Here is a 26,918-nt window from a genome sequence, read left to right on the forward strand (position 1 = left end):
TGAGTGACACGGTTCCTGCCAATCCCATACGCGGGTGGGTGGGGCTCGCTCTGACGGCCGCTGCGGACCTTAGTGGGCGGGGTTTGGTTCGTGCCAGAGGCGGGCTGGGCGCTGAGGAGATTGTCGCCGGCAGAGGCCCAGTGGAGCCCCCGTCTTTGGTTCCGTTCGATCCGGTCTGGTCTGTGTGTAGGCTATGCTCGCCGCAGCTCCAGTGGCGGCCAGGTAGCTCCGCTCTCCTAAAGCCTACGAGGCACGTTAGTCGGTCTGCTCTCTTCACGTGTCCCAGGACTGCGGCCCGCCTAGGTGGGGGGAAGCGGCTCCTCATCATCCCCTTCTAGAGTTCAGCCGGGCTCTCTCACCTGCGGCTAGACAAAAGGGGAGAAACTGTTGAGAAACTCCCCTTTCCTTTTTTTTCCCATTAAAATGGAGAGAAAGGGGATTCAGGGTGCTTTGCAGTCCTAAAAACGTGGACATTTGGCTATCTAGCTGGAATTCGGGGGGAAACCATACCAATTTATCAAAAAAATGTCAACGAAGGAAAGGGTGAAGGCCAGAGGGTGGTATGGCCTCCCAGAGAACAGGGTTGGAAGAGAAAATAAAAATTCGGTCCCATCTGGCAGCCGGGTGTCTCCCCTGCTGTACTGAGTGTGGCTTCAGCTGATTGCAGTGAAGAGAGGATCCACCTGGATCCAGTTGCCAAATATGACATAAAATACAGTTCAGCTCTAAAGTAGTTTTGGTACATGTTGATTATTAAATATTTAATGCTCACTGAAACTGTTTTTTAGTATGCCTGAATTTGCTTTCTGTTAAATGTTCTGCTTAGTCACTGAGTTTGGCTACTATGCTTGTACTCCTTTTCCCACCCTTATTTTGAGTTTCAGGCTAATATATTCAGACACTGGATTTTATGTTTGAAATTAAGAATTGCTGCAGAGCACATGTGCTATTTGGGAAGCAAGTGCTATGCATGTTCTTTTTCTTAGCTGAAAAGAGGATTTAAAAATTAATTACTTGTAATAAGTTGTTTACAAATCATGACTGGTTTCTTTTTTTTTTTTACAAAAAAAGAAACAATAAAATTGAAAGAATTTCATAATTGTTTAGCATAATTGCTGCTTCTTGTTTCGTTTCTTAAAGCTATAAAAATAATCCTGACTCACAATTAACTGTGATTCAAAACAGTTTCAGTTTCATTTCTTCCTGGAACACATTAGAAAAAGGGGCAGATAATGCTGAATAGGAATGGGAAACAAGAAACAGGAACTTGGAACATCATTTTGTAACCCAGAACATACTAATCTGATACAACTGATAACACTCTTTTTGGACCATATCAGAGTGAGCAAGATAGTTTAGATTTTCATTGTCTGGGAACATGGTTTTCTAGAAGATCAGTACTCTAGAAGATCAGCCTACTACAGTAGGCTGTAGGGCTTTAAGAATTGTTCTATACTTGTATAGCTTCTACATTTGTAGCTTTGTAGATAATTTTGCTTTCAGCATGAATTTCAGCTCTTATACTTGCTTAAGTTCCAAACAAGTAACATTGAGTTTTTATTTTTAAACAAAACTAAAGCAATTTAAGAGCAGATAACTTATATGATTTGTTACTTGCTTACATAGATGCATGCTTTCTTTAGGACAAGGTAAGATTTAATACATTACTCAAATTTAAGATGCATAATTAATCTATTAATTACACTATCTTAGCAAAATTAATCTTGAGGCAGATTTGCTAGCTACAAGACTTGGAAGATTTAGAGCATGAGTTACAATGAGAAAATCAAATACGATAATTTATAGTAATATTAAACTAGTGTTCAAGTGCGTGCTTCAAGAGATATCCAGTGACTTCTGCTCTTCTATGTATACTAGCTTAATTTTTTAGTATAGACAGATGCTGTATGGTCAAGAGAGGACCACAGTTGTCTAAACTGACTATTTCAATTAACAAAAAGCTTGAACCTATTTTTGCAGTAAAACATTGTGTGTAGGAGGCAAGGGAAAAAAAAAAGGTGTGATGTTGCAGACCACAATTTTACTCTTTAGAACCCTGTGGTCAGGTTCTGCTTTTCCTCCTCTCCTCATGACAGCATCATGTTAAGGCAGTGAAGTGTCCCCTTTTACTTACTATGTGTATGATACAATTTTTTGATAAAACTCTAGTGTGCTGAACTATGTCTTTGGAAAGTAAATAAACTATTTCTTAAAGCAGTGTACAAGTGTATAAAAAAAGACCAGTGAAACCCCATACTTGTATTACTTACACTTAATTTTCTCACGTATCTCTTCAGAATTTAGATTATCTAATGTTTGGAAAGTGAGATAACTGGATGGACCTACATGAGGACAACCCACTTATTTTTCTGGCCACCTGCTTTCCTGTGTGGTCTATAATTCTGTGTCTGTTATTTAAGCTCTAAATCCCAGGTTTAAAGACACAAAGGGTTTTTTTTTCTCTCTGATTCCACAGTTTCTGTGTTGTATGTAGTCCCCTTTCTCATAAATCCTACTATGTCATATCCATTGTCCTATCCTTTAAACAAATGAACTTAGCAACCATAGCTATTCTTATTTTCATAGTTGCTTTTTCTAGTAAAAAAGTAAACAAAACAAAAAAACATAGCCTCCAGTTAAGAAAAGATTTCCACTTTGCTGTTGGTTTGTCATGTTACGGTTATGTACATGGTTATGTATTTAGTCAAGGAATTAAACAGAAAATTAGAAAATTATGTCCCACTAGCCACCTAGGTTGAAAACAACTGCATAGGATTTAATATTTAGTCTGCTATTAAGTTTTGTTGTTGTTCTGTATAAAAAGCAAAATGAAATTAATGTCTTTTGCAGAGTTGTAGGAAGCAACCAGAGATCTGCTTGACTACACAGAAATAGCTAAGAATGACTCCTTTATTTTATGCTTCAGTTAAACAAGATAAGCTAATTCCGAATTTGAGTAAATTCAGAGAAGAAAAAAGATCCAGTCATTGTCTTGGGGTAAGTAAACACAGTTTAAAAATCAAAAGGCAAATACATTGGCTATATGATTTCCTTTTGTGTGTTAAAAGACCATCAAAGATTGGGATTTTTTAATTATTTATTTTTTATTATTTTATTGGACATTGTATGAATGCAGAATAGCACAGAGACTCCATCTAACAGAATTTAGGATCAAGTAGATAAGATAGATTCACCCTGGGGAAGAACGATACCCCGTAAGCAGTGCAATGGCATTGAAACACATTCATTGTGTTCTTTTGGGACTTTGGGATGGGGGAGGAGAGATAACTTAGGAAAGGATAAGCTGGGAAAAACAGAAGACATGTGTATAGTAAAGCATTATAAAAGTCAGATTGGGGCAAACAGCCATTGGAATGACAGTGTCAGGCAAACTTCCAGGCAAATTTTGAACTGCCAGAGGTTCTTGCTTTGTGTTCTGCTTGACTTGCAGGTTAGAATCTATAGGTGATTTCTCTGCAGTCCTCAGCTACAGTCACATGGCAAACAGTAAAGGAAGTATCACCTGGGTGTGACCGAAGTGAGGATGATCTTCCTTGATTTGTTCTGGGCCCAGGAATACTTGAGGGTGAGGGATTGAGGTGTTTGAGCCTGTTTTGCTGTCTGTCTGTTCTTAAGACACAGGTTTTACAAGGCAAAGTACAAAAAGATTGGGGTTTCCAGTGTATATGTTTGTAAAACATCCTCTTTATGCTAAGCATTTTGCCTGTGCAGAATCTTCCTAAAGCTAATTGACTTCCAGTTTATGGGGCATAAAGGGTTCTACCTTAATTTGAGAAGGATAATGACAGGTATGAAGTAAAACAAAGTGCAAGATACATATTTCAGATGTTTTCACTTATTCTTTACCTAAAAGCAAAACTTAAATACAACAGAACAAATGGCATTTAATGACAAGCAAAAAAAGATCCAGTAGCAACAAAATATATATTAAAAAAACCCAACCCAAACACACCCCCCCCCCCAACAACATCTAGTTAAACAGTAGTAACTGAGATTAAAATTACAAGAGCCTATTAATCATTGTCTATTTGGGTATAAAGGAATCATCAGATGAGCTAAGAAGGGAGTTTTTCTGTCACACTATAATTTTTCATACCAAGAAGTAGTTTTGGACTTTCCTCTAAAGTATATTGTCCAGTCATTTTTACAGAAAGGACTCTAGATGAATGATTAATATGTTTCTGTATGGTATTTCTTGCTTCTCTTTTCTCTTCATAAACTACTACAAAGCAGGCTTCTATTTTGTAAGAATTAAAACTTGGGATTTGGTCTTTGCATAAGTTCCCAGTTTTACAAAAATGGAACTGTGCGAAAAGGGGATAACATTTGTAGCATCAAATGTACAATAGTGAATTCTGAAGATTCTGTGCTACAGTTTGAGAACAATCTGTCTATTACTTGACACTCTACTATCTCTGAAAAAAAGAAAACTGTGTTAAGAACATACAGGGTAGGTCATATAATTGGGACAGGGGAAGCAAAGCAAGTATGGATTTGTGCCTCTGCCCTATAATTAAAATTCTCAATGGGAACCATACATCAAAAAACCTTTTACAATTAAACAGCAGTTGAAGTCATTTTACTATAGTATGTAATTGAATGATGATTGTAGAACCTTAAGAAAGGCAGGAAAGGAACAGGTACTAGACTTTAGGTAGCGTGTAAGAGTGAAAAGCTATCTTTCTGTTCTGTGAAAAACGAAAGTAGAAATCCAGTTCAATGGCTGCATCTGGTAATCAATTACTGGCTGTTATGTAATGATGTGCAATTTCTGTGGTGACTGATTGCAGTTTTTATTTAGAATCTATTAAGCAAATAAATTTTCTACTTGCAGAGCAGGTGGAACAACTGCTGCATACATTAAAGTAGTAGTGCATTCTTAAGAGATCGTACATTGAATACAAGCTCCTACATCTCTATGGTTTTATGAAACCTTTTGTTTCATTCTGAGACTGGTTCCTCCTTTCAGGCTGAAAATCCGGTTGCAGTCTAGTATCACTTCTTTGTTTTGAAGGGTGTCTATTAGGTGATGAAGTGATTACAAACTAGTTTGTAAGACTGTATTTAGAAAATCAAATGTAGTTAATTTTTTTGTCATGGCATGAAATATTTTCTAGAAGGGGGAGGTAGTGAATTAGAAGTAGAATGACTGGTTTGGGGCATGGTTATTTAGAAAACCCATATTATAGTCTTGATATAAAATTATTTTCTGATTTACTTTCTAGTACTATATTGACTGTACAGTTAAAAAGATGTAGTGTTAGAATGAGCTTTCAGGTAACAAGAAAAATGCCATTCTTATTAGAGTTTCAGTAAAATCTTTCAGTCAAAAATTGCTATTTATAAATCCTGTAAAATGTTATCTTACTATTGTAGAGTGGCATTAAGATGTGTTTGATGTCTAAATGCTTAAATTTCTCATATTTATGCTGAAAGCCTCTGTTTGTTAGTATTAGTTGGGCTGTTCTTTCTAAGGTATTTTAGAGGTCCACATAGCTGAAGAAAAATGGAGTTTAAAAGGATTTTGCTATTTAATGTAGTAAGTAGATTCCTCAGATACTGTCGAATTCTTGTCTGAATAGAATCTACTTTTACATACATTAAAAAAAACCCCACAAACCTGTATGTTTGTTTATACTAGTTGTAAAACCTTGTTTTCATGTTTAGTGCGTTTCATATATATCTGCTTGGCACTAAACCTGCATTGTATTACAGCATTTATGTTTACCTCATTTAAATGGTAATAATTTAATCAACTGATATATGCAATATAAATCTTTAATCAACTATTTCCACATACATCTTCGTGCACTTACGTGTTGTTTCTATTGTAATATGCATTTCCCTTTTGGAATGGAGTTGGTATCTCTGGAGCAGCTTTCAGGATCACCAACTGATTAAAAGTATTATATTAAAAAGTGTTATCTCAGAAATTACATTCTAGAAACTAGAAAATGTAAACACTTCTATTTAATATTATATTGTCAGAGCAATATGTGCTTTTTCTACAGCTTGGATAATGATAATAAATTAGTGACTTAGGTTTTCAGGCTTTTACATTTTTGGCCATGTCTGGGGCAGATTTAAGGGAAAATTTAAGCTAAACTCTCTTAAAATGTTTCCAGAAAACACTTCACATATGCATTTTATTTTGTAAAAGTATTTATTATCATTGGTATGAGCCTATCCTCAACATAACCATTTCCCTTTCCTTCCTGATGGGTTAATAATGTACCAGTAAAACAAAGAAACAAAAAGTTGCACTTTATACTTATTTTCCAAATTTTTAAATGACTGGCTAATAAAGGAAGAATAAGTATATCTTCCAATACAGTATGTACATCTGTACTAGAGGCAGGTTGAAAGTCTGGAGTAATTACCAATATGATAGATGGAGACTGCACAACGATCCAATAATTGGTAGTAGTTTGTGAATAACTATTTTCGTCTATATGTTCCCCCCACTCTGCTGATAAAGTAAATTCTTTATTGTATTACATTCTTTCTGAATAACTAAAAAGTGCCACCAAAACATAAATAAGAATGAAAGCACAGGTTAGAACTATTCTTTCACTTCATAGCTAGAAAAAAACACAAGTGTTTCAGGCTTACTTTAGCTGAACTTTAAGAAAGTTTTAGACTGCATTAGTAGACAAACAAAAATATATACTATTTTCAAATCATAGAAACATTCAAGCTGAAAGGGGCCTCAAAAATTCTCTAGGCCAACCTCCTACTCAAAGCATGATGAAGTTGTTATGTTAGACCAGGTTGCTCGTGACTTCATCCAGTCTGGTCTTTGAAAAACTCCACTGCAATCCAATCTACACAAAAAAAGAAGGTAAGCCAGCAATGATGTTCAGCCAGGCCTTTATAAATCTACTATAATGAGAACAATGAGCTGTGATCATTTATTAGTAGTCATACATGCTTACCTTTGCCAGACTGAAGGCTATGAAAGTCTGCAGGGCTTTCAACAGAGCAAAAAAATGTGTTACTTAAGACCTAAATCGGAACTTTGACAGCAAAATCTGTGTGTATCACAAGTAAGCACCATGCAACCTGGTTTGTGAAGCTATGTTGTTACAACTCACAGCCAAGCTGACAGGGTTTCCAGAATTATTTAGAGTGCTGAACTCCCTACTATCAGCATTATTTCCAAAGAAGTCCTTGTCCCGTCTTGGTGCAGTATTATTTTCGTGCCTACAGCGTGCATGCCTGTACACTCCAGTGATAATAGCACTATGCAGAACCAACATACGTTACCTGTTACAGAATGGACCTTGAAACTCAAGTCCTAGTTCTATCCCAGATCCCTCTCAAGCCCATGTCCTAGTTTTGGCTGGGATAGAGTTAATTTTCCTCCTAGTAGCTGGTATAGTGCTATGTTTTGGGTTCAGTATGAGAAGAATGTTGATAACACACTGATGTTTTCAGTTGTTGCTAAGTAGTGTTTATACTAACTCAAGGATTTTTCAGCTTCTCATGCCCAGCCGACAAGAAGGCTGGAGGGGCACAAGAAGTTGGGAGGGGACACAGCCAGGGCACCTGACCCAAACTGGCCAAAAGGATATTCCACACCATGTGACATCCTGCCCAGTATAGAAACTAGGGGGAGTTGGCCTGTGGGGGGGATCTCTGCTCGGGGACTGACTGGGCATCTGTCAGCGAGTGGTGAGCAATTGCATTGTGCATCACTTGTTTTGTATATTCCAATCCTTTCATTATTAGTATTATCATTTTAGTATTGTTATTACTATCATTATTAGTTTCTCTCTTTCTATTATGGTAAACTGTTCTTATCAAAACCTGTGAGTTTTACTTTTTTTCCCCCGATTCTCTCCCCAGTCCCACTGGGGGCGGGGGGAGTGAGTGAGCAGCTGCGTGGTGCTTAGTTGCTGGCTGGGGTTAAACCACGACAGCCCATTAACTTTTAATAACTGATATTATCTTAACTTTTTTATGTTGGCTTGAAGGTAGCATGTAGTTTAACCAAGGAGTGAAAAGGCTTGGTTTTTAAAGCCTTTTTCCTGCATATTATGATTCACCAAGGAATCATGAAAGCAGAAATCAGCTGAAGAAACACTGGACAATTTCCAGAGCCTTTTGGATGTTTGCACTCAAAAAGAAGAAAGAATGCACATCCTTTTCTTCAACCCAGTGTTCCCTTCTGTTATATTCCAAGCTGATCACTTAGGTCATAATGCTGAATTCACCTTGCAATTTACAGGGGGGGAAGTAATTTCTCCCTTCCATGTTTTAACCATTTATTAAATGGACAGAGCAATGCTTTTATAAAGTGTTTTATATAAAAACCAAGGTATTGATAGCTGCAAAGTAGTAACAGTAATACAAGAAAACAGACTAAAGAAAAATGAAATACGAGGCTGCAGTTGGAAAAACCCTTCCAGTTCCCTTCAATATTTCTGTCAACTTAACATTTCTATTAACTGTTGTTGTTCACAACTTAGTCAATAGACACAAGAAGGGCTTAGATAGATTAATAATTTTTAATTTGCCTAGAAAAGATTTTATTGTCCTTGAAATACTATAATTTCCATGCATTGAAAAAACAGATTAATGTCCTGGGTGAAACTCTAGACTCACTGGAGATAATAGGGCCTGGATTTCACTCTACGGTTTTATGTAATAAGCTATTAAAGTGACATTTAAATAGATGATCATGCAATGCAAAGACTAATATTTAATTCATGCATTAATACGTTAAGTAGTCTGTCAAGGAAAAACTAATGATTAGAAATAATTGAAACTGAAAATAAACCTTTTTTTTTAAAATTGATGTTTCTTTATCTTTTATCTGGGGTGATAAACTCCCTTAATTTTTTTAGCATTCTAAGGATCGTTTTACCTAAGTCAATATTTGTAAATATACATTATACTTTCCTGGAAATTTGCTGAGCTAGTGTCTCTGTAGCAGTGTGTCAACATATTATACCGGTATTGCTTAGATGTGGAATCACCTAGCAGCAAGTCTCCTAAAATGGGATAAAACAATAAAAAAAAATTTAATCCATTGTTGACCTTTATGACTCCTAAAAGTACAATAAGACACAAACTCTAGAAGGGAATTGAGAGGAGAATTTTTTTTAACCCTGGATTTATTGTCATGATTTACTACTATTTGTATTACAAATTGAAAGTTTATGTGAGACTACTGCAAACTGTGAGGCTGAGATCACACAAATGCAATTTGCCAATCGAGCCTGGGCAGCACAGATAATAATAACAGCTAAGTGCCAGATGCACAGAAACCCTGAAATCCTTCTTTCAGGAACTTTTTTTTTTCCTTATTTTCTTCTTTTTTTTTTTTTCCTTGTAAGCTTTTATCCTATAACAGCGAATATTCATCACAGCTGTTGACCAATATTATATTCTGTATAAGCACCTGTTCTTACTCTCCGTAAATAATAGCATCATCTCTCTTCTGTGCAATGATTACACCAATTAAGCATTAAAGAAAAATTGAAAATTACTAAGTAGAAACTATAGAGATTTCATGTTGTTATAAATATAACTTGTATAACCTAAACCCACAAAAGCAAATATGGAAAAAATACCAAAAAAATCTATGTTCTTCACTTTTCTGTCCAAAACCAGACCTCTTTCCACTGTAACAATATCAGAGAGCAAGACTGAACAGTGTAAACTTAGCCTTATTTCTGTTCTGTTGCTTTCTTTTTTTGTCCAAAATCTATTACCAAATTAGCTTCTCTCAGCTTAATTGCTTACTCTGTCAAACAGCCAGTGAGGTATTAATGTTGGGAAGAAATGTTTCCTGATAGTGTGCATGTACAAAACAGTGAAAGATGTAGCCTATAGTATTTTAGTGGCTGGAATAATGTAAGATGCATGCTTGGGATCACAAGAGGAGAAATTATTGTATGTACTGCTAAGTGACTTCATTTTATGCTTCTGTGATTTAGTGACATATATATTTTAAATGTATTGATTAGTGGAGTATCATATAAGATGTGTTTATTGTGACTTCCACTGTGTATATGTTAGAATTTTGTAAGGAATTTTATAAGGGTTTTAGTCATGGAGAAATGCTCTGCATCTGCTTTGTCTTCCTTTCTTCCTTTACTTATGTTCATAAGATTAGTTTGTTCTGAAAATTATTGTTCTTTCCTGTTATATGGTAAACACATAAAACTATTTCATTAATGAGATTAAATAGTCATCAATAAAGACATCTCTCTGTAAGAAGTAGTGTTGTATAGAAATTCACAAACCAGCTGTGGTAGTTTAAGCCAGGTGAGATAGTAATGAATTCTGTAAATTTTTGTCTGTCTGCCTGGATATATTAATTCTGACTGTTCTTTATAGCCTGTGTGATAAAAGCATAGCATCTCTTCAGAGTGAGTGAAAGCCTTGATTCCTCAATGTTCCAGGTAGCTATTAACCAGCACCCCAACTATGTCATATTGTCCAAGAATTTTTCAAAGGGTGGGGGATTTAACTTCCTAAATACAGGCATCTATTATAATTTTAAGTGCTCTCTGGGAGCTGAGATATCTTTGTGGGGCTGACACATATGACATGGGACTTACGAGAGACTTTTGGCCTTGGGGAGTAGAAGCTAGAGGCCACATGGGATATCCTAGGACATCTACAGTATTGCTAGATATCTCTGTAGTTGTCTGAATTATTCTGTTGACATAGGAAGATTTTGGGGGAATGGGACTAAATAATGTCCTTCGGCTTTTTAATTTCAAAACTGAGCAGCTCTCTAATGCTGCTGACAGGTGGAAAAGTTTATTTCTAAAGCACTACATCTTTCTGCTTAGAAAGGCTGATTAAAACTGTTTGTAGTACAGCTCTTTTCTGTCAGTTTAGCTGACAAAACAGTGTCATCATGCCATCCAGAGGAGGATCAATTTTATATTTTGTTTATATGCTCAATGTTATCAAGGTGAGGTGGCTTCCTCCCACCGCCAGGGAAAAAAACCCAACTGTAAAAAAGATGTCAAGAAAATCAGCCAGAGGTAAAGAAAAATGTTTGTGACTGGAAATTATCCCATTTCTAAGCTCAAGGCACACTGCATGGCATTTTTAGGTAAATTAGATGTCTAAGTTTATTGGGTTAGTGCAGAGAACACAGATACTCTGAACTAAGCCATTATGTCCTTTTTTGATTAACTTCTAAAACTATAGTAGTGTGATTGTCATACCCTTTGAGAGAAATAATTTTTTTTCTATTTTCTAACATATATGGGAATATATTCAGTTCAGAATGAATTACATTCTGGTTGCAACTGCTAACTTTTAATGTAAATAAAAATGTAGATCCAAAAGCTCAGACACATCTGCCTGATTGTTAGTTACCTTTGTAGCAAAACTGCATTTAAATCTGACATATCATAGCTCAAAAAATCACATGTGCTTTGTGCAAGCCTACTAATTCTGAATGTCATCCAGTGTTGACAGAACTTTGAAGAAATCTAGTCATAATTTGTGATGAAATTAGAGGTCTGTTTTGAGGGCGCATATGCCTTCCTTTTCTCCAGAAATTGTTGTCATGGGTATGTTGAGCTCTTTTGAATGTATAATTATGGGGGTTATGTGAGTGTCCCCTGGTGGTGGTTGCTTTATGCATTCTAGTAGAGGAGTCCCAATTGCCTCAATATTTTCTGTCTGCTGCTGCACCATTCAAGAACCAGTTTGCTTCTAGCCTTTGTCTTTTTATCCATGTTTACTAAGATTTGTTTACATAGTACTAGATATTTAACTGCAACTTATATGGCAAAAACATGTCTGGACTGAGATTTGGCAATTACTTCAAATGCTTTGCATTTGCTTGTTTGTCTTCCTAGAATTAAATTTACACATGAGCATTTGATGTGGGTAGAGGAAGACTGTGCCCTAGCATAATAAGAGGTATGTGAGCTCTTCTTTTCCATCAAAGTGTAGGACAGATTGTTCCATGGTTACCTCACTAAGAAAGGATCAAACACTGCTGGCTAGGGTTCTTCTGGAGGCGCAGAATGGTGACTGCTGATATGAGAACCATGCAGGTCAGTATAGGATGGCTTATCCATAGTCTTGGTGTTGACACTAACCAGTATATGGGTTTAAACACACTCTTTGATTGCTTCTCCTCAGGCTGCTACAGTGAGATATATTTATGTCCTTTGAGGAAAACTTCATCCTCAGGCTTTCTTACGGTTATCAGGCAGGTCAGTGACGTCTCTCTGCTAAAATCTCGATGTGAAAATGAATATTGAATCCTATGGCAAAAACAGTTTTGGATAGCATTTGCTAGGTATGAGTGATTATTTGCCGGCATTTTTTTCCAGTGTAATAACATAAAAAAATGAACGCTAGGGGATGCTACACTTCTACCAAAGTTAGCGAACTATGTAAAGAAAAGAACAGCCAAATCTGTGAAATTATTACCACTCCTTTCCACACAAAAAGTAAGGAAAACAGCTTTTGGTCATTTGATGTAATAGAGGTATTTTATTGGAATGTATCTGAGTGAGTAGAAATGGATAATTTTTTAAATTCTTCACTAAGTGTCTGGGGAAAATGTCCTTATTATGTATGTATAAAGAAGTTTATTTTTAAATATCTATCATGTAGAAACATCCAAATCAAGATCAGGATCCCATATCAATAGATTACATGCAAAAGCAGGTGAAGAACAGTTAAGATACACTATATACAAAGCTACAGAGATGTTTAGTCCAGGGGTCCAATCTTAAAAAACTGTCCTTTGACAACAAATGCAGAACAGCTTGCAGGTTTGAAATTAGTTACAGGAAAGACTGGTTGTTCTGCACTAGAACTTGTTTTTCCCTTAAAGAATTTACATTGTTTTCAAGTGCTTATAAAAACTATACAAAATAGAAATATTTAAATGTTGGACAATTATGTAAACTTTCATCATATTTTAACATGAAGAACAAAATCATGTAAAAATTTATGTAGATGACTTTCAATTAAAAAAAAAAACCACTAAGAACAAGCAGGAATGACAACCTTACCTTTCAAAGAAATTGCTATTTAGAAATTGCCTGTTACAGCATTTGCTTTACAAATCTTCGAAATAGAAGCAATGTTAAAGAGAATTTTAAATTATTATACATGAGTTACATAGGACTAGTTTTTTATATTTTTAAATTATACAGACAGCTGCATTTCAAGTTTTCTGCTGATAGCCCTTCCTCATACAGCCATGCTGCTCAGTTCTTAAAAAGAGAGCATAGTATTTGTTCATCATACAGTCCCTTTGTTCTTTTTTGGGCTGTCAGAAAAAATGTCAATATCATTTTTGGGGTGCAGTTTGTAATATTGGTGTTATTCTATACTATCCATCCATCAAGATCTAAGTTTTCCTAAACAATTGCAGACACATGTAAACAAACACAAGCATTTGCTGCAAAAATACTGAGGGTTTTGTATTTTATGGTTTTGGTTTGGTTTTAGTATAGATTCTCACAGAGAAAAAAAGAACTATTCAAGTGCTAAAAGTTTCATTTTGCTCTTACCCAAATCTTACCCAGAACACTGTAGATGAGTGAGAAGTACTGAGAAGTCAAAACATAGAAGGTCCAGAGAACTGGTCAATATTTGTATGTAATTTTATTTTTGTAGCAGTGACTTTGGGAAAAAGCGGGATGTGCAGACAGTTTGAACTGATCTAGCTGTTGAAAGGAGTAATATCCCTTCCTCCACTATTTGTGGCTGCAGAGTCTAACCCCACCATTGCATCTAGTTTTCTGCTAGTTGAGAAAATCGGAACTGGCTCGCTGCAGGGTTCTACAAATAATAAATCCAGTGCAATGGAAGGAGTGGGAATATGTAGCTGGGAATGGGATTGGTAATAATAGTACCCCTTTCAGTGGCGATAAAGTTTTACAAATGTCGTGGTTTAACCCCATCCAGCAACTAAGAACCACACAGCTGCTTGCTCCCTTCCCCTCCACCCAGTGGGATGGGGGACAGAATCAGAAAAAAAAATTTAAAACTCGTGGTTTGAGATAAGAACAATTTAATAGAACAGAAAGGATGAAAATAATAATAGCAATATAATAATAATAACAACAATAATAAGAATATACAAAACAAGTGATGCACAATGCAATTGTTCACCACTTGCCAAACAATGCCCAGTTAGTCCCTGAGCAGCAATCCACACCTCCCAGGCCAAATCCACCCCACCAGCCTTCTTGCTGGCTGGGCATGAGAAGCTGAAAAATCCTTGACTTAGTATACTTAGCAACAACTGAAAACTTCAGTGTTATCAACATTATTCTCATACTAAATCCAAAACATAACACTATACCAGCTACTAGAAAGAAAATTAACTCTATCCCAGCTGCAACCAGGACAATAGAAAACTTAACCGTCTTGTTTAATTAAATTCTAAGGCCTTATTTAGGTGCTGGACCCAAAACATATGGGCAGTGTCTCTGGTTTGAAAAATTTGCACTTCAGAAAGCATATTCTTCATCTTTCTGAATTAGTGTTTATGTCAGGTTTACAAGCATGATACTGCAATAGTGGTCAAGGAGTTGATAATCTGTATCCACATTAGATTATTTTGGTGGGGTGAGTTGCAAGCATCTCTTTTGTCAGGCTTTATTTGGGTCATAAAATTTTATTGATTTGCATCCTAAAGTTAGAATTGTGGTATAGTTTTTCCTTTTGTATTTTAAGTATTTTTCTGCCATCATATAAAGATGAAGAAAAATGCTCTGTACATCAGAATTACAACAACTCGGAAATCTTTTTTTTTTTTTCCTGAATCGTGTTTTAATGCTGTGTTAAAATATTTGTATTGTGCTAATGACCAGGATTGGTTGTTTTCCCAAAACTTTCTCATATCCCTTGAAAGAACAAGCAGTTATCTGAATGCACAGAAGAGATTAAAAATGTGCAAATTGCAGGACTGGAATCTGAATGATTTTAAGAGAAATACTGCTGAGAGATTGAAAGACAGTAAAATAAGGGTTGCAGTACTAATTTTATCCTCTACCTGTGAATGGATGTTGCATAGAGTTGCTTAAGAAATATTTGCAGAATTCTTTTTCCTCTTCTGCGAAATACCTTGGTATTTCCTGAATTACTAATGACACTCTAAAATGCAGAGTAACATCACAGCTTGTTTTCAGTATGCATTCTAGTGCCTGGAATGTTACATTCCAACATATCTTTAAAAGCCAGGATTAAGAAAGACTCTTATACAAGAAGTCAGAATAATGCTTTATAAAAGGGTAGATTGACAATTGTGCTTGAGTTCTTTTTGGACCTATAGTAGCTTCAACGCAGAAATGTATTTATTTCCCCTATACTTTTGTTCTGTTGCTCCTTATGTTGTTGAAATGTTGCATACATCTTCACTTTTGAATCCCCTAAACGCTGACATCTGTCCACTCCAATGTCATACAAGGTTATTGTGGCTTTAAAAAAAAGTATTGAAGTTCATTTAATAAAAAAGCTTGCAGACTAGTCACATAATTAAGACTTATTTGTGTACCTAATTAACACACACTTGGATTTTATTATGTTATTGGCAAGTAGAATAAATACAGCATGACTTCTTCTGCCCTTTCAGAATTATGGTTTTTGATGCAGGTATAGATTTCTTTAAAGTAAGCCTCCTCCCTTTTGGAAAAAACTTTACAGTGGCATTAGGTCAGGAGTGTCCTCATTTATGTGACCTGATTAGGAGGGCTTAGTAAACATGATCTGTAAGGCCAATAGTGCATGAAAAATAATAATCTGTAAAGATGCTAAAATGAATTCAACAGTTTATGCAGATGTTAATGAGAGTGAAATGTGTGCTAATTATGGGCAAGTGTTTCCCCTGGCTTCAGAAGACAAAGCCACAGCTGGAAAACGTGTTTCTTTTCAGAGACATGATTATATTTCGAAGGCTTTCTTTATCCCGCCCTTTCATAAGGTTGAAGAGACAAGGACAGATCTACAGTGTCATTTGGGCATGAAGAAAACATAGTTAATAACACAAATTCTGGTGGAAATATGGATGCAGTGCTTGATCACGTGGTTTCAGAAAAATTTCTTAGTGGTGGTAGTGATTGTTTAAATTATCTCGAGCTGCTCACTGTTGCTTTCTCAGTCATGCCACTACAATTGTTACGGCAGCAGTGTTGTGAACTATTGTGAATTGGTGCTTTTCCCAGGTTAAAGTTAACACAGTAAATATTGGATTCACTGATCCTTTCTCCATGTAACCACACAGACAGTTCTGCTAGAAGTGTGACTGAGCTGACTGCTGTGGCTGGAAGGAATGGTGAGGTGCTTAACCTAGTATGCCTGATCAAAAAAAAAAAAAAAAAAAAAGTTGGTGAAACTATGGGTTAAGCCTTCATGAAAGTGATTGTACTGCACATTTGTGGTGGAAAAAGAAAGAAGGACTTTTTGCTGGTGAGAGGCAAATCACAAAAATGAGATGAATATAGCAATTGGAACAGCAGATAGGAAGGAGAAAGGTGTGAATATGCAGACCCTTAAAACTGAAGCCAAACTGCAAATTTAGTGTGTGAAGGTGCAGGAAAGAGATTAAAAGTGAGAGTGATATAGTCTAAATCTTCTATGGGTTGTGATAAGATAGAAGCCTAGGAGACAGGAGAAAATCACTGTAATAACAGTATTTTTGTAAATCCATCACTTTACATATTTGGTATGAGCTTTAGCTGGTGGAGCCTTCTGTGAGATAATCAGCTTTTATCAGAAAAAAAAATCCCGAAACAACAAAAAAAGTCGTATCATTACTGCTAACCAAGTGATTCCTGAATGTGAAAAAATCTGAAGAGAAAAAGAAACTATAGTAATACGACTAGAGTTTAGCATTATCCAGACCTGGTCCTAAATAATTCTTCCCCAAGAGTAGTGAATTTCTTCTGTTTTCTTGGGAAGGACCTTAATGTCAGAATAAGTGCTATATGCAGGATGTCTCTCGCTTAAGCATTAGAATCCTTTGGTGAAACACAAACTTCTTTCAGGATTTTGTACCTAGTTTTCATGCAGGGTGTCTACATTCCCATAGACACAGATCTTGCATGTGCAGTGAGTTGGACTAATTACCATGTTATCACAGTGTAGGCATGATAAATCCACTTGCTACACATGCAGTTCAATTGCATGGTGGACATGCTTCAGGTCTGACATGCAGTATATTTGCATATGTCTCACAGCTGCTTTCCAGGTAACTGAAAAAATATTGGGCTGCATATGAAATATGAAAAAAAATATATCTGTTAGGCTTTTAATATAGAGCATATAATTTAAATATATAATAATGAAAATTCTGTTTTATACAGGATATGCAACAGCCCAGCTCTCAGCTATTAAATTTTGGAGAGACTGGTTCAAACTGGGCATCAAAGGGATGAAATATATGGGCTTATGCCTTTGGATAACATAGGCTATAGCACCTCTTTTAAAAAGCTACAGCTGCTAAAGGAAAGGTCTCAAGGGTGCTTTTTTTTCCTTTTTTTTCCCCAGGTATTTTTGGCAGATGATTGAACAGGAATGGAGATTTCCTTTAGAAGGAAATGTACATGAGGCAGTTGCACAGCATACTAAAAATGGCTGTCAACAGAAACTTTCATAATGCACCAGATATTCAGTGTATATTACAAACAAAATCAGCTTTTTAATCTGCAAACAATGAGTGACCATTGTGATCCAGAACAAGTAACGTAAACAAAAAGTATTCAAAAATATTACCCAGGACAAATGCATGCATGCATCTGGCCACAAGGCCTTTTAAGCTTATGGGCAAATCAGCTACCTATTTGGCAAAAACATATTCTCCAGTAGTTTCTGATAATTTACAAAATTACCAACCTTCTTAGGCAGGTCACTAATTTTAGCATCCAGGCTACTTTTAAAAATTTGGGAACTGCCCTTATAGACATTTATTGGTGCCTTCTGTATCAGATGGCAGTCTTATCTTCTGGTCTTTAAGCAGTTACTGATGCTTTGGCAGATTCAGGGTAAAGGGGAGAAGGTGGAAAAACCTCTTAAAAGGAAAGACACTGAATTACAATGGTTCATGTTGTTATTCTAGAAATTAGGGTTGTCAGTCAATGACTTGGAAATCCAGGACCAAGCTACAAGCCCTTAATGCAACTTCTTTCCCCTTTTTTTGTTTGTTTGGGGGTTTGGGTTTTATTATTATTATCATCATCATCATTATCATTATCATCCTCCTCCTTGGAAAATATGACATTCCCCCTTTCCTTTTGTGTACCTGTTCAAAATGTTATTTTTAAAGCTCCATCTTTTGTCCATCACCTACTGTTTCCTCTCTGTCAGTGATGATTCATCCCCTATAGGGCTACATATCAACCCCCCTGTTTCTGTCAGACAGACAAATCTCTTCCTTACTGGTATTTTTTTAATTTTGAGGCTTTCAGTATATATTAAGTAGTATAGTCCCTTACAACACTGTGGGGCTTGATATGCATGCTTTCTGGAGATTCTGCACAGTGGGCAGAGTTCTTTGCAAAGAACTCTAAATATAGTCTGTTGCACTTCTAACACTGCTGTCTTTTAATTTCCTTTTGACTGAATTTGTGCTTTCCATCTTTCCTTTGGTTTCTCTCTTTAGCCTTTTTTTTTTCCCCTGCCTCACAGCTCTGTTTTCCCTTCAATATCTCCAAAGCACTGAAAAGGACAAACATTAGCTAATCTAATCTCCCCGCCCTGCTTCTGCTTTAACAAAGCTTTTAGCTTCCCCTGTCTCTCTTCTTTGTTTTCTTTACCGTTCTTTCCCTTCCCCCTCCAATAAATTCACCACTCCTATTTATAAGAATTGGTCAAGCTGCAGTAGGACATGCAATCATTGTGACTTAACAGACAAAATCTGAATTTTCCAGATGTACCTGTGTGTCGTTACATGAGACTTGTACCTCCTGTTGCAAAATATGTGTATGGACAAGGAAATAAGGAGAAAGATATTTCAAGCTTTCCCTTTCTGATTCCTGACAGAATTCTTTTGTCTATTTTAGCAGAGTAGCCTAGTGGCTGAACACAGATGCTGTATTCTGTCTGATATAGTTTCTAGGGTTTTGTTCTTGCTAGTGACTGAAGGTTTGTAAATTTTTCTATTGCATTTGGGCCACCATTTCCTTGAATCAAAAGGATAGGACCTTAGGCCTTTTCTAAGGCTGCTTCTGCTTCTGTCCATCTGCTGCATGCTGATCCTCTCTGATAGGTCCAAGTGTGTCAGTCTGGCAGTGTTCCCAGTCACCATCAGCATTACTGCATTCGCAGAGTCGGGTCTTGGTTTGCACAAAGCATTGACATATTCAGTGTATTTAGTTTTGCTCCCTTGCTGTACTTCATAGGGATTAGGATTTTTTTTTTTTTTAAATAGACTAATATTAGAGTAGAGCAGTCAATCAATGAGCATAAATGTTAATGGCTGACAATCCTCACGTTTACTGCTTAGAGGAATCAAAATTTGGATGTTTCTGTGTTGGGTGGTGATATCTCTGAGTGGCATAGGCCTTTAGGTATGCAATTAAAAAGAAACCTATATTGAATAGTTTGAACTGTTAAAACTGATGCAAGTATGCACTTGAATGTCATGCATTTCCAGGGTGTTCTTGCTGCCGTAGTGGGCTGTATGATTCCCTTTATAGCAGCACCCTCTCTAGTTTCTGCTACATTCCTAAAACAGAACAAACTGCCAGTGTAATCCACGAGCCTTCCTGCTCCCTGCCCTGAAAAACATTGCCAAAGCTAAAAAGGGAAAATGCTTCCAGCAGGGACTCCAGAATTACTTATGAGATGAGAATTTATACTCTGGGCTGTTAATCCGCTGTTGCAGCCTAACACGCAAGAACAGAAAAAATGTAAGCACAGTGATAGGATGGTTTGGCAGTTTTCCTGTGACAATGATACCTCAAGAAATAATCTGAATGCAGTATGGGACAATGCAGAGTAGGATTATTAATTTTACTGAGTTACATAGTTATGCGTCATGTCGGCTCTCAAGCAAAGAGGTTTGTGTGGTAAAGTAGTTATATCATGAAAGCTGCTGGTTGGAGCTAAGGGAGGGCATTAGTTTTATTTGTGGTGATTGCTTCTGAGACTGTTAGCACTCGAGTAAATGTACAGCAAAATGCATATTCTGTTTGCAGCTGGCCTTGATTTATGGGAGAGGGTTTTCTATAATCTGTTTTGCACAATCCTAGATCTTGCATGCTGTATTACAAGAATGTTTATTTTGCTTCAGTTATTTTAGCTCATTATTTAATAATTATTGTTTTAATCTTAAACCTCTCCCTCTACAACTCCTTTTTTTTAATAAATAATCCTTCGATAATATGCAATATCCTTCAGAATCGCCTTTTCATCTAATTTGTTGATGGCTATAGAATGATAATGTCGTGCTACCTAATACAGATGCAAAATCTTGAACAAAAATGTAAAAGCTTGTTGGGGCCTTTCTAAAGATTTGACCTTTAAAATCCTCATCTGGGGTTAAGACTTTCTTCCTTCCTGACATAGCGATAAATCCTCCCACTTTCACTGCATTAGGAAAGGGAACTGAATCACATTTTTGAATCAAATGCTTAGGAATTGGCCCAAGATCAAACTGGTTGCTTACATGCCGCTTTCTCATTTTGTTTCATTTGCAGAATTTTAGTGGAAGATAAGGGGTAAAGCAAAAACGTCTGAAAAGCTATGTTAATGTTTTTGTGAAAGCAGACAGATAACTTGCCACGTAGAGAAATCTACATCATTTTAGGGCCTGTATTGTAGCTTAAAAAGTACCAAGTCCTACAGGGTTAATAGACAGGAAACTGCAGCTGCAGCCGGCTAATACGGAAGTCAGATTTTTGTGTAACAGACAGCCTGAGCAGGCCGAAAGGTGGGGGCCGGGGGAGGGGGGGGGTGGAGAGTTCAGTATCTGGTGTGATACTGATATTTTTGGTTGTGCTCTGCAGCGTTTTTATAAACAGGGAGGGCATGCACTGAATGGCAGCAACCCTCTGTGATAATGCAATTTCAATTGTATGATGTTTTTTGTGGAAATGAGACATTAAGTTTTTTCCTATGTAAGGCTCGGCTTATCATAGCACCTAAAGAAATCACACTGTCGGTATTTGGTTGCTACGGTAGGTGTTAATATATTTAAATTCTGGAATAGGAGAATTCTCTCTGAATCTTCAGTTACTAATTTCAGTCCCTCCTGTGCATGCTCACTTTTGGTATGTTTTGCTCTCTTTCTGTGGCCTTGCTCTCTCCGTGCAACACGTTGCAGAACACCAGCAAAGTGAATTTAGCTTTTTGTTTATAAAGAGCAGCTTTTGTGACCCGGGTGAACTCTTCCTCCTTCAGGTTTAAAATAGCCAAATGCCTTCAGTAATGGCATGTTGAGATACATTTGCTCAGGCAGGCGGTTTGCGAACACTTCCCTCTGCTTGAAAATCTGTGTATTTTATACGGGGAGTGCACATTTGGGGTTTCTTTTCAAGTTTCTTTTGCTGAAACGGGCCTAGCTTAGCCTGTCTTCTCTATGCACAGGATGGCTCCTGCTTGCCAGAGCTGCACAAAGATAATCGCTCAGGAAGTGTTTCAGCCAATCCCCTGAAGCTTTACATTCAGATTTACCGAAGTAGCCAATCCGGGATTAGCTTTTATTAGGAAGACAGATCATCAAGCTGAAGTGCCAAGCCCTTTCTGCCTGAGTACTGAGAGCCTGTCCTCCATGTTTTATAAGTATTGACATAACACTGTGTTAACAATGCATCCACAGAGGTAAGCCTTACTTTTTACATTTTTTTTTCTCTAAGACCTATGAGTTGTGGGTTGAGAGTGTGATTCTCTGTGATTTGTTGTGCAAAACTCACACCACAGCACTTTATTAAGTTGGAACTGTTTAAATTTGCTTTCTTGGGTCACATGGTTAGTAGCCATTAGCCACAGCTTTATTTTGCAGACTGGCAAAACCTTGGCATACCTACTTCTTCACAGGAGGATGGTGTTTTTAGAGTTTATCAAGATCCTGGTATTCCAAAGAAGCTTTCTCTCTCTGAGCAGTTTGCCAGCACTATTGTCTGTTGTGTCACATGCCTGCTGAAGAGAAAATGGAAGCTAGGGAGCAGATGCATTTAACTGCCCTACAGGGAGTCAAGCAGGGATAATGGCAGACAGAAGAACAGGCAAGTTTACCTTTCTAAACAGTGAATGGAATAGCTAAGATAAGTTATCTCTGAGAAAATATGGGATTTTTAAAAACCTGGACATCAGCAAAAAGTGCTAATGGCAGATTGTAGATATTGGGCCTAGGTGGTGGTGTGCTGTTGCATCATGTTTTTTATGCAGCTTATCTTAATTTAAAATGATTATTGAACCTTTTTTCTTGCAGGAGTAATTAATACAACGTGTTTGTCTTTCTGAGGGACAATGTATGGTTAATATTTTGTTCCTTTAAAAGGGAGTTTTTATGCTGCAGATTTTGGAAATGGGTTGCTGCTCAATAAAATGCAGCAGTACATCTGTTTACAAATCTTATTCTTTATGGAAAATGTTTTTGAACTGTTAGCTTTCTCCTTTTACATAGTTCAAATAAATTAATGTACCTTATATCTATGCCTTTTTGTTTTACACTGTATCAGCCACAGTTCTGTGTTGTGGACTCCAGAGGATATAAAATCATGTGTGGTTCATGACAGTAGTACATGTTGTTCGTTCTTGGTTTTTTTCCTTTTTTTTTTTTAAAAAAAAACAAACAACTTTTGGTTTAATGCTACGTAATTATTTCAAGAAATTCCTTTTTGATCAATTCCCAAATCTGCCAGCCTGTTGTATCTTCTTAACTGGAAAAATGAGATGGGTGCTTGAACAGTTGGTAAGTAAGCAGCATGCTACTCTCTGAACATTTTTAATAGTTTTCCAAACATTTTGTTTTTACTGGGTCAGTTAGTCCAGCAGATGAAGTAATGTTAGTGGTTAGTCATATAAAAAATCAGATTTGCGTAGCATCCATTTTAAGGGACTTGTACATGTAAACTGTTACAATTTGAATGCACTATTTTTTTGATAATTTGTCTCTAAAGTTTGAAGCTTATACTTGCTTTTTACCTCAGGCCAGTGAAAAATATTCTACTTGTTGTTTGTTCATAGATCATTAATTACCATGTTTGTACGGTAAAGCACATTTTTGTTGTTCCTTAGGCTTTTGAGGTGTGATGAAAGTGCTAGTACTCAGCAATGAAGTGACCTTATGAAGTAAAGTAAATAATGCTTAATGAGCATATGTTTCTGATACTATACAAAGTATAATCTCAGACAAACTTGCTTGATTTATAACTAATTTAGAACATTTTGTGCCCTTTAGTAAGATTTTAATTGTAGCACTTACATGCTTTTTTTAACAAGCTGTTTTTCAGTGATCACTAGTATTGTTACAAAAGCAGAAGGATGCTCTTTTGTGCTTTTAGTATAATTTTTGCACTTGCTTTAACAGTCCACACACATTAATGACTTTAGGAAAGAACTTAGACCTGAGCTAGCTTTGCAAATAACTGCACTGAGGCACAGTTACATGCTAACTTTTGTAGAGGGTTGCCATGTATTTGATAACATTCTATAACAGCAATTTACCTCTGGTTACTTGTTTGCCAGTATGAGTATCTTTCTTTGAATATCTCACTTTGCTTAACAGCTTCCCCCCCCCCCCCCCCCCCCCCCCAAGGATTAGATTGTAAGAATGTCTAGTTCAGTTTGCAACCTGAAACACTGCTGGGTTGTACCACTGAGTTTCATGTGAGAGCATTTTTGTATGCAATTTTAATGCATTTTTCAGCATACATAAAAGTGCTAACGCAGCTAAGAAGTTATTCTGGTTTCTGTTCTTCAGCTCCTAAAAACAGAAATTACATTTGGACGTAATTTTCCTAGCAGTAGTTTATACACATTAGCAGTTTACTTTCAGTCTTAAATAGTGCACAACATAATATTTGTTTAATATGAGGAAGCAGGAGTAAGTGATCTGCAATCAGAAAGCTTGTATTAAAATGGCTCCCACAGGTTTTGTTAAACTAGGATCTGTTTCAAATCTGCACCTCCAGACACACTGCTGACAGTGAGGCATATTTGTATAAGCTGCCCTTGTGCATGTAATGAAACATAGCATCGTGAGTCTGTTAAAGTTCACTATTTTTAATCATTCAAATGTAATTCTTTTATAGTTCACAAAAAATAAATGTCTGCATTGCAGCAAGATGTCTGAGGCAAGGTAGAGACAGCAGTGTTGTTTTACAGATCAGCCCAATCGCGCTGCTCCATGGAGTACTTGAGCCAATAGAAACAGAGAGTAGGTTAAAGATTGACAATTGCAGTGGCAAGACTGAGAAAGGCCTTCTGGAAATTTCTACCATCTTTGTTCCATCTAAGTAAAGCAAATTCAGCCAAGCTGAAGAATTTCATATATTTTTGGTGCTTTGTCAAGGTATGATGTTATCACTCACTTTCATAGATTGCATAATAAGAAGCACTCTGTGCCGTTTTTTCTACTGTTCAGGACAGATGGAATGTGGGGTTTTGTTTAAGTGATAGACGTGGGGAAGAAGCATGTATTCTTTCTACCCAAGATTTTACAGGACTGGATCTTGTTAATATCACAATTAGACAGGACATGTATGAAGCAATGTAGCTGAGGTTTATTCAGCTTGTAGCAAATGGCCATTATTCTAATGTAAATAGCAGTTAATCGTATAATTGCACTTTAAGATTTCTGGCTACTAAAGAGTAATTGGAATTGCCCAGGATGAATATGATTAGCCATTATTATTTAGTGCCAACATCCAGTTACTTTTGTAATTAGCTGGGCAAAGAATGCAGTGGGGGAAAAACAAAGGAGTGATCTGGATTATAAATTATGTTGAAAACAGTAGCTTTTTAAAAGCTACATGCCTTTTTCATTCTTTGCAGGCAAACTGTTTTAGTTGGAAGCTAAATAGTGCTAGGGAAAAACTGAGTGATTTCTTTAAACAAATGACACTACTTAACATACTGAGAATGAAAAAAATGCAGAGTATAAACCACGCCAAACGTGATGTTTCCCCCCTCACATCAGGCAGGAGTACTGAAATGTAGGGGAAAACCTACATTGCTTCTAAGGAAGCATGTAATAAAAAGAACTTCATGCTCAAAAATCATAAATAGGAAGATTACGTTACAAATTTAGCCCTTTATATCAGTATCCACAAACTTCGATTGGCTTGTCTTCCTGAGCTGTCTTCCGTTTTGTGATATCACTTTTGCTTGGGGTTTTTTGTTTGGTTTTGGGGGGGTTTTTTTTTTTGCTTTGTTTTCAAGTGTATTGGCCATGTAGATCCAGTAGCTGAAAAGTGATAGGTCATGGTCAGTCTTCTGTAGGAATGGTGCCACTAGAGCATAATTGGTTAAAGGGTGATAAATCTCAGTAAAAGCGCTCTTCTTCTTTGTCTGGAATTCAGGGTATTAATTTGAATATCCCAAATATCTTGGAAGTTGAACATAATCTTTTCCCATGTAGAATGTAGCAGACAACAGTTTTCAAGTTTTGTTACTTGTGGATCCCGAATATTTTTCCCATGGGCACGTGAATCCCATTATAGTGAATTTAAACCTGTTGGACTAGGTTTGATTTACTTAGTTATTGTCTGCAAACCCCTTAGTAGTAGTACCCTGGCTTTGAGGAATCTGCAAACCAGAGACTGAAAACCATCATAGTAGGCCATCAAGCTTGGCCCTTTAAATTGTGTTTTAAAAGTATTTAAAATATATTTATTAATAAACATGTCTTGTATTCATGAGTTAAAGTCTAATTTAGAAATAGCTACATAGGAACTGAGTTTTATTTATTTGATAGCAGTTGTCTGTCATTCTTATGTTAACCCTTTATTACCAATTGTCATAGCATCTGTGTTTCATACTGTGAGATTAAAACCATGCTGTAGCAGGATGTTAACATCCCTAATTTAACCAGTATAAACCTTTACTTTCAAACATGATTGTTCTCAAAGTATGTTTTTAGCATCTGAAATCTATAGCTATTCTGGTTGCCTTGCTTGGGCCTCAGCTCTGTAGTTTATAGTCTTAAAGAAGACAGTATGACACAAAGGATCGCCCTCCCTACCCTGATTTTCTCTTTTGTGGAGCTATTTTGAAAGCATACTGAATAAGAATAAGGTTTTAAAAAGAACCTAAATGTTCTTTAAATTAAATATGTATATATTTACTTTGCTTGTTATCAGAGGTAACTAGCTTAAACATTGCTGTATGTAGATATCTGAACAAGCATTTTGTGTATGTTAATTCCTTAATACATATTGAGCATTTTGCAGGGAGTTCTGCAAAAGGAAACATAAAATATGAGGTGCTCAAACTGGAGAGTGAATCTAAAATTGAGTGATTTCCTTAGTAACCTGTGACTTCACAGAACCCCCTATCTTGTGCCTTTTTAGTTAAACATTTGTATGTCAGGTGTTCTTTTATCATACTTTACCATTTATGATATTTAGATGCTTGCTTCGAATATGGCACTGCTGTTTAAACAGGAGATACTGTTATTGAATAAACTGCTACCATTTTAGCTACAGTACAGGAATGAGGCAGTGCAGTGCTGTCAGACGCCATTTTAAGAATCCTGCATAAATAGCATAGCTACCGATGAGTAAGAGACTGTTATAGGTGAGTGCTTATACAAAGCTGCTATTTATTCAGCAATGGCATGCAAATATTTTTTTCAAATTTTTATTGAATGCAGTTTTTTGAAATCATTATTTAGAATTGCTACTCACAGATGTGATATAGGAGAGACAGGAGTTATCTTAAGGATGAAATTCAGTTTTAGTGCTTATAGTCTTAAATCAGTTTTTTTTGTTTTGTTTTCTATTAATTAA

General features: G+C 36.4%; 1 protein-coding gene across 6 annotated transcripts in view; it reads left to right on the forward strand.

Annotated features, from left to right (window-relative positions):
• The first annotated feature begins 106 nt into the window (after positions 1-106).
• Positions 107-26,918, forward strand: part of ZMYND8 (zinc finger MYND-type containing 8) — an 82,917-nt gene continuing 56,105 nt past the window's right edge. For 4 of the 6 annotated variants that reach the window (XR_011328652.1, XR_011328653.1, XM_069806031.1 and 1 more), the window contains exons 1-3: positions 109-222; positions 2,851-2,997; positions 21,553-21,786. Coding sequence is in view for 4 of the 6 variants with exons in the window: in XM_069806031.1 (XP_069662132.1) it covers positions 21,773-21,786 (14 nt within the window). In the remaining 2 variants the exon portion in view is untranslated. Of the gene's footprint in view, positions 223-2,850; positions 2,998-21,552; positions 21,787-26,918 lie in introns of all 6 variants that reach the window. The other 2 variants (XM_069806023.1, XM_069806014.1) reach the window with 2 other exon arrangements.

This window comes from Haliaeetus albicilla, chromosome 2 (genome assembly GCF_947461875.1).
Source record: "Haliaeetus albicilla chromosome 2, bHalAlb1.1, whole genome shotgun sequence".
In the NCBI taxonomy this organism is placed as follows: Eukaryota; Metazoa; Chordata; class Aves; order Accipitriformes; family Accipitridae; genus Haliaeetus; species Haliaeetus albicilla.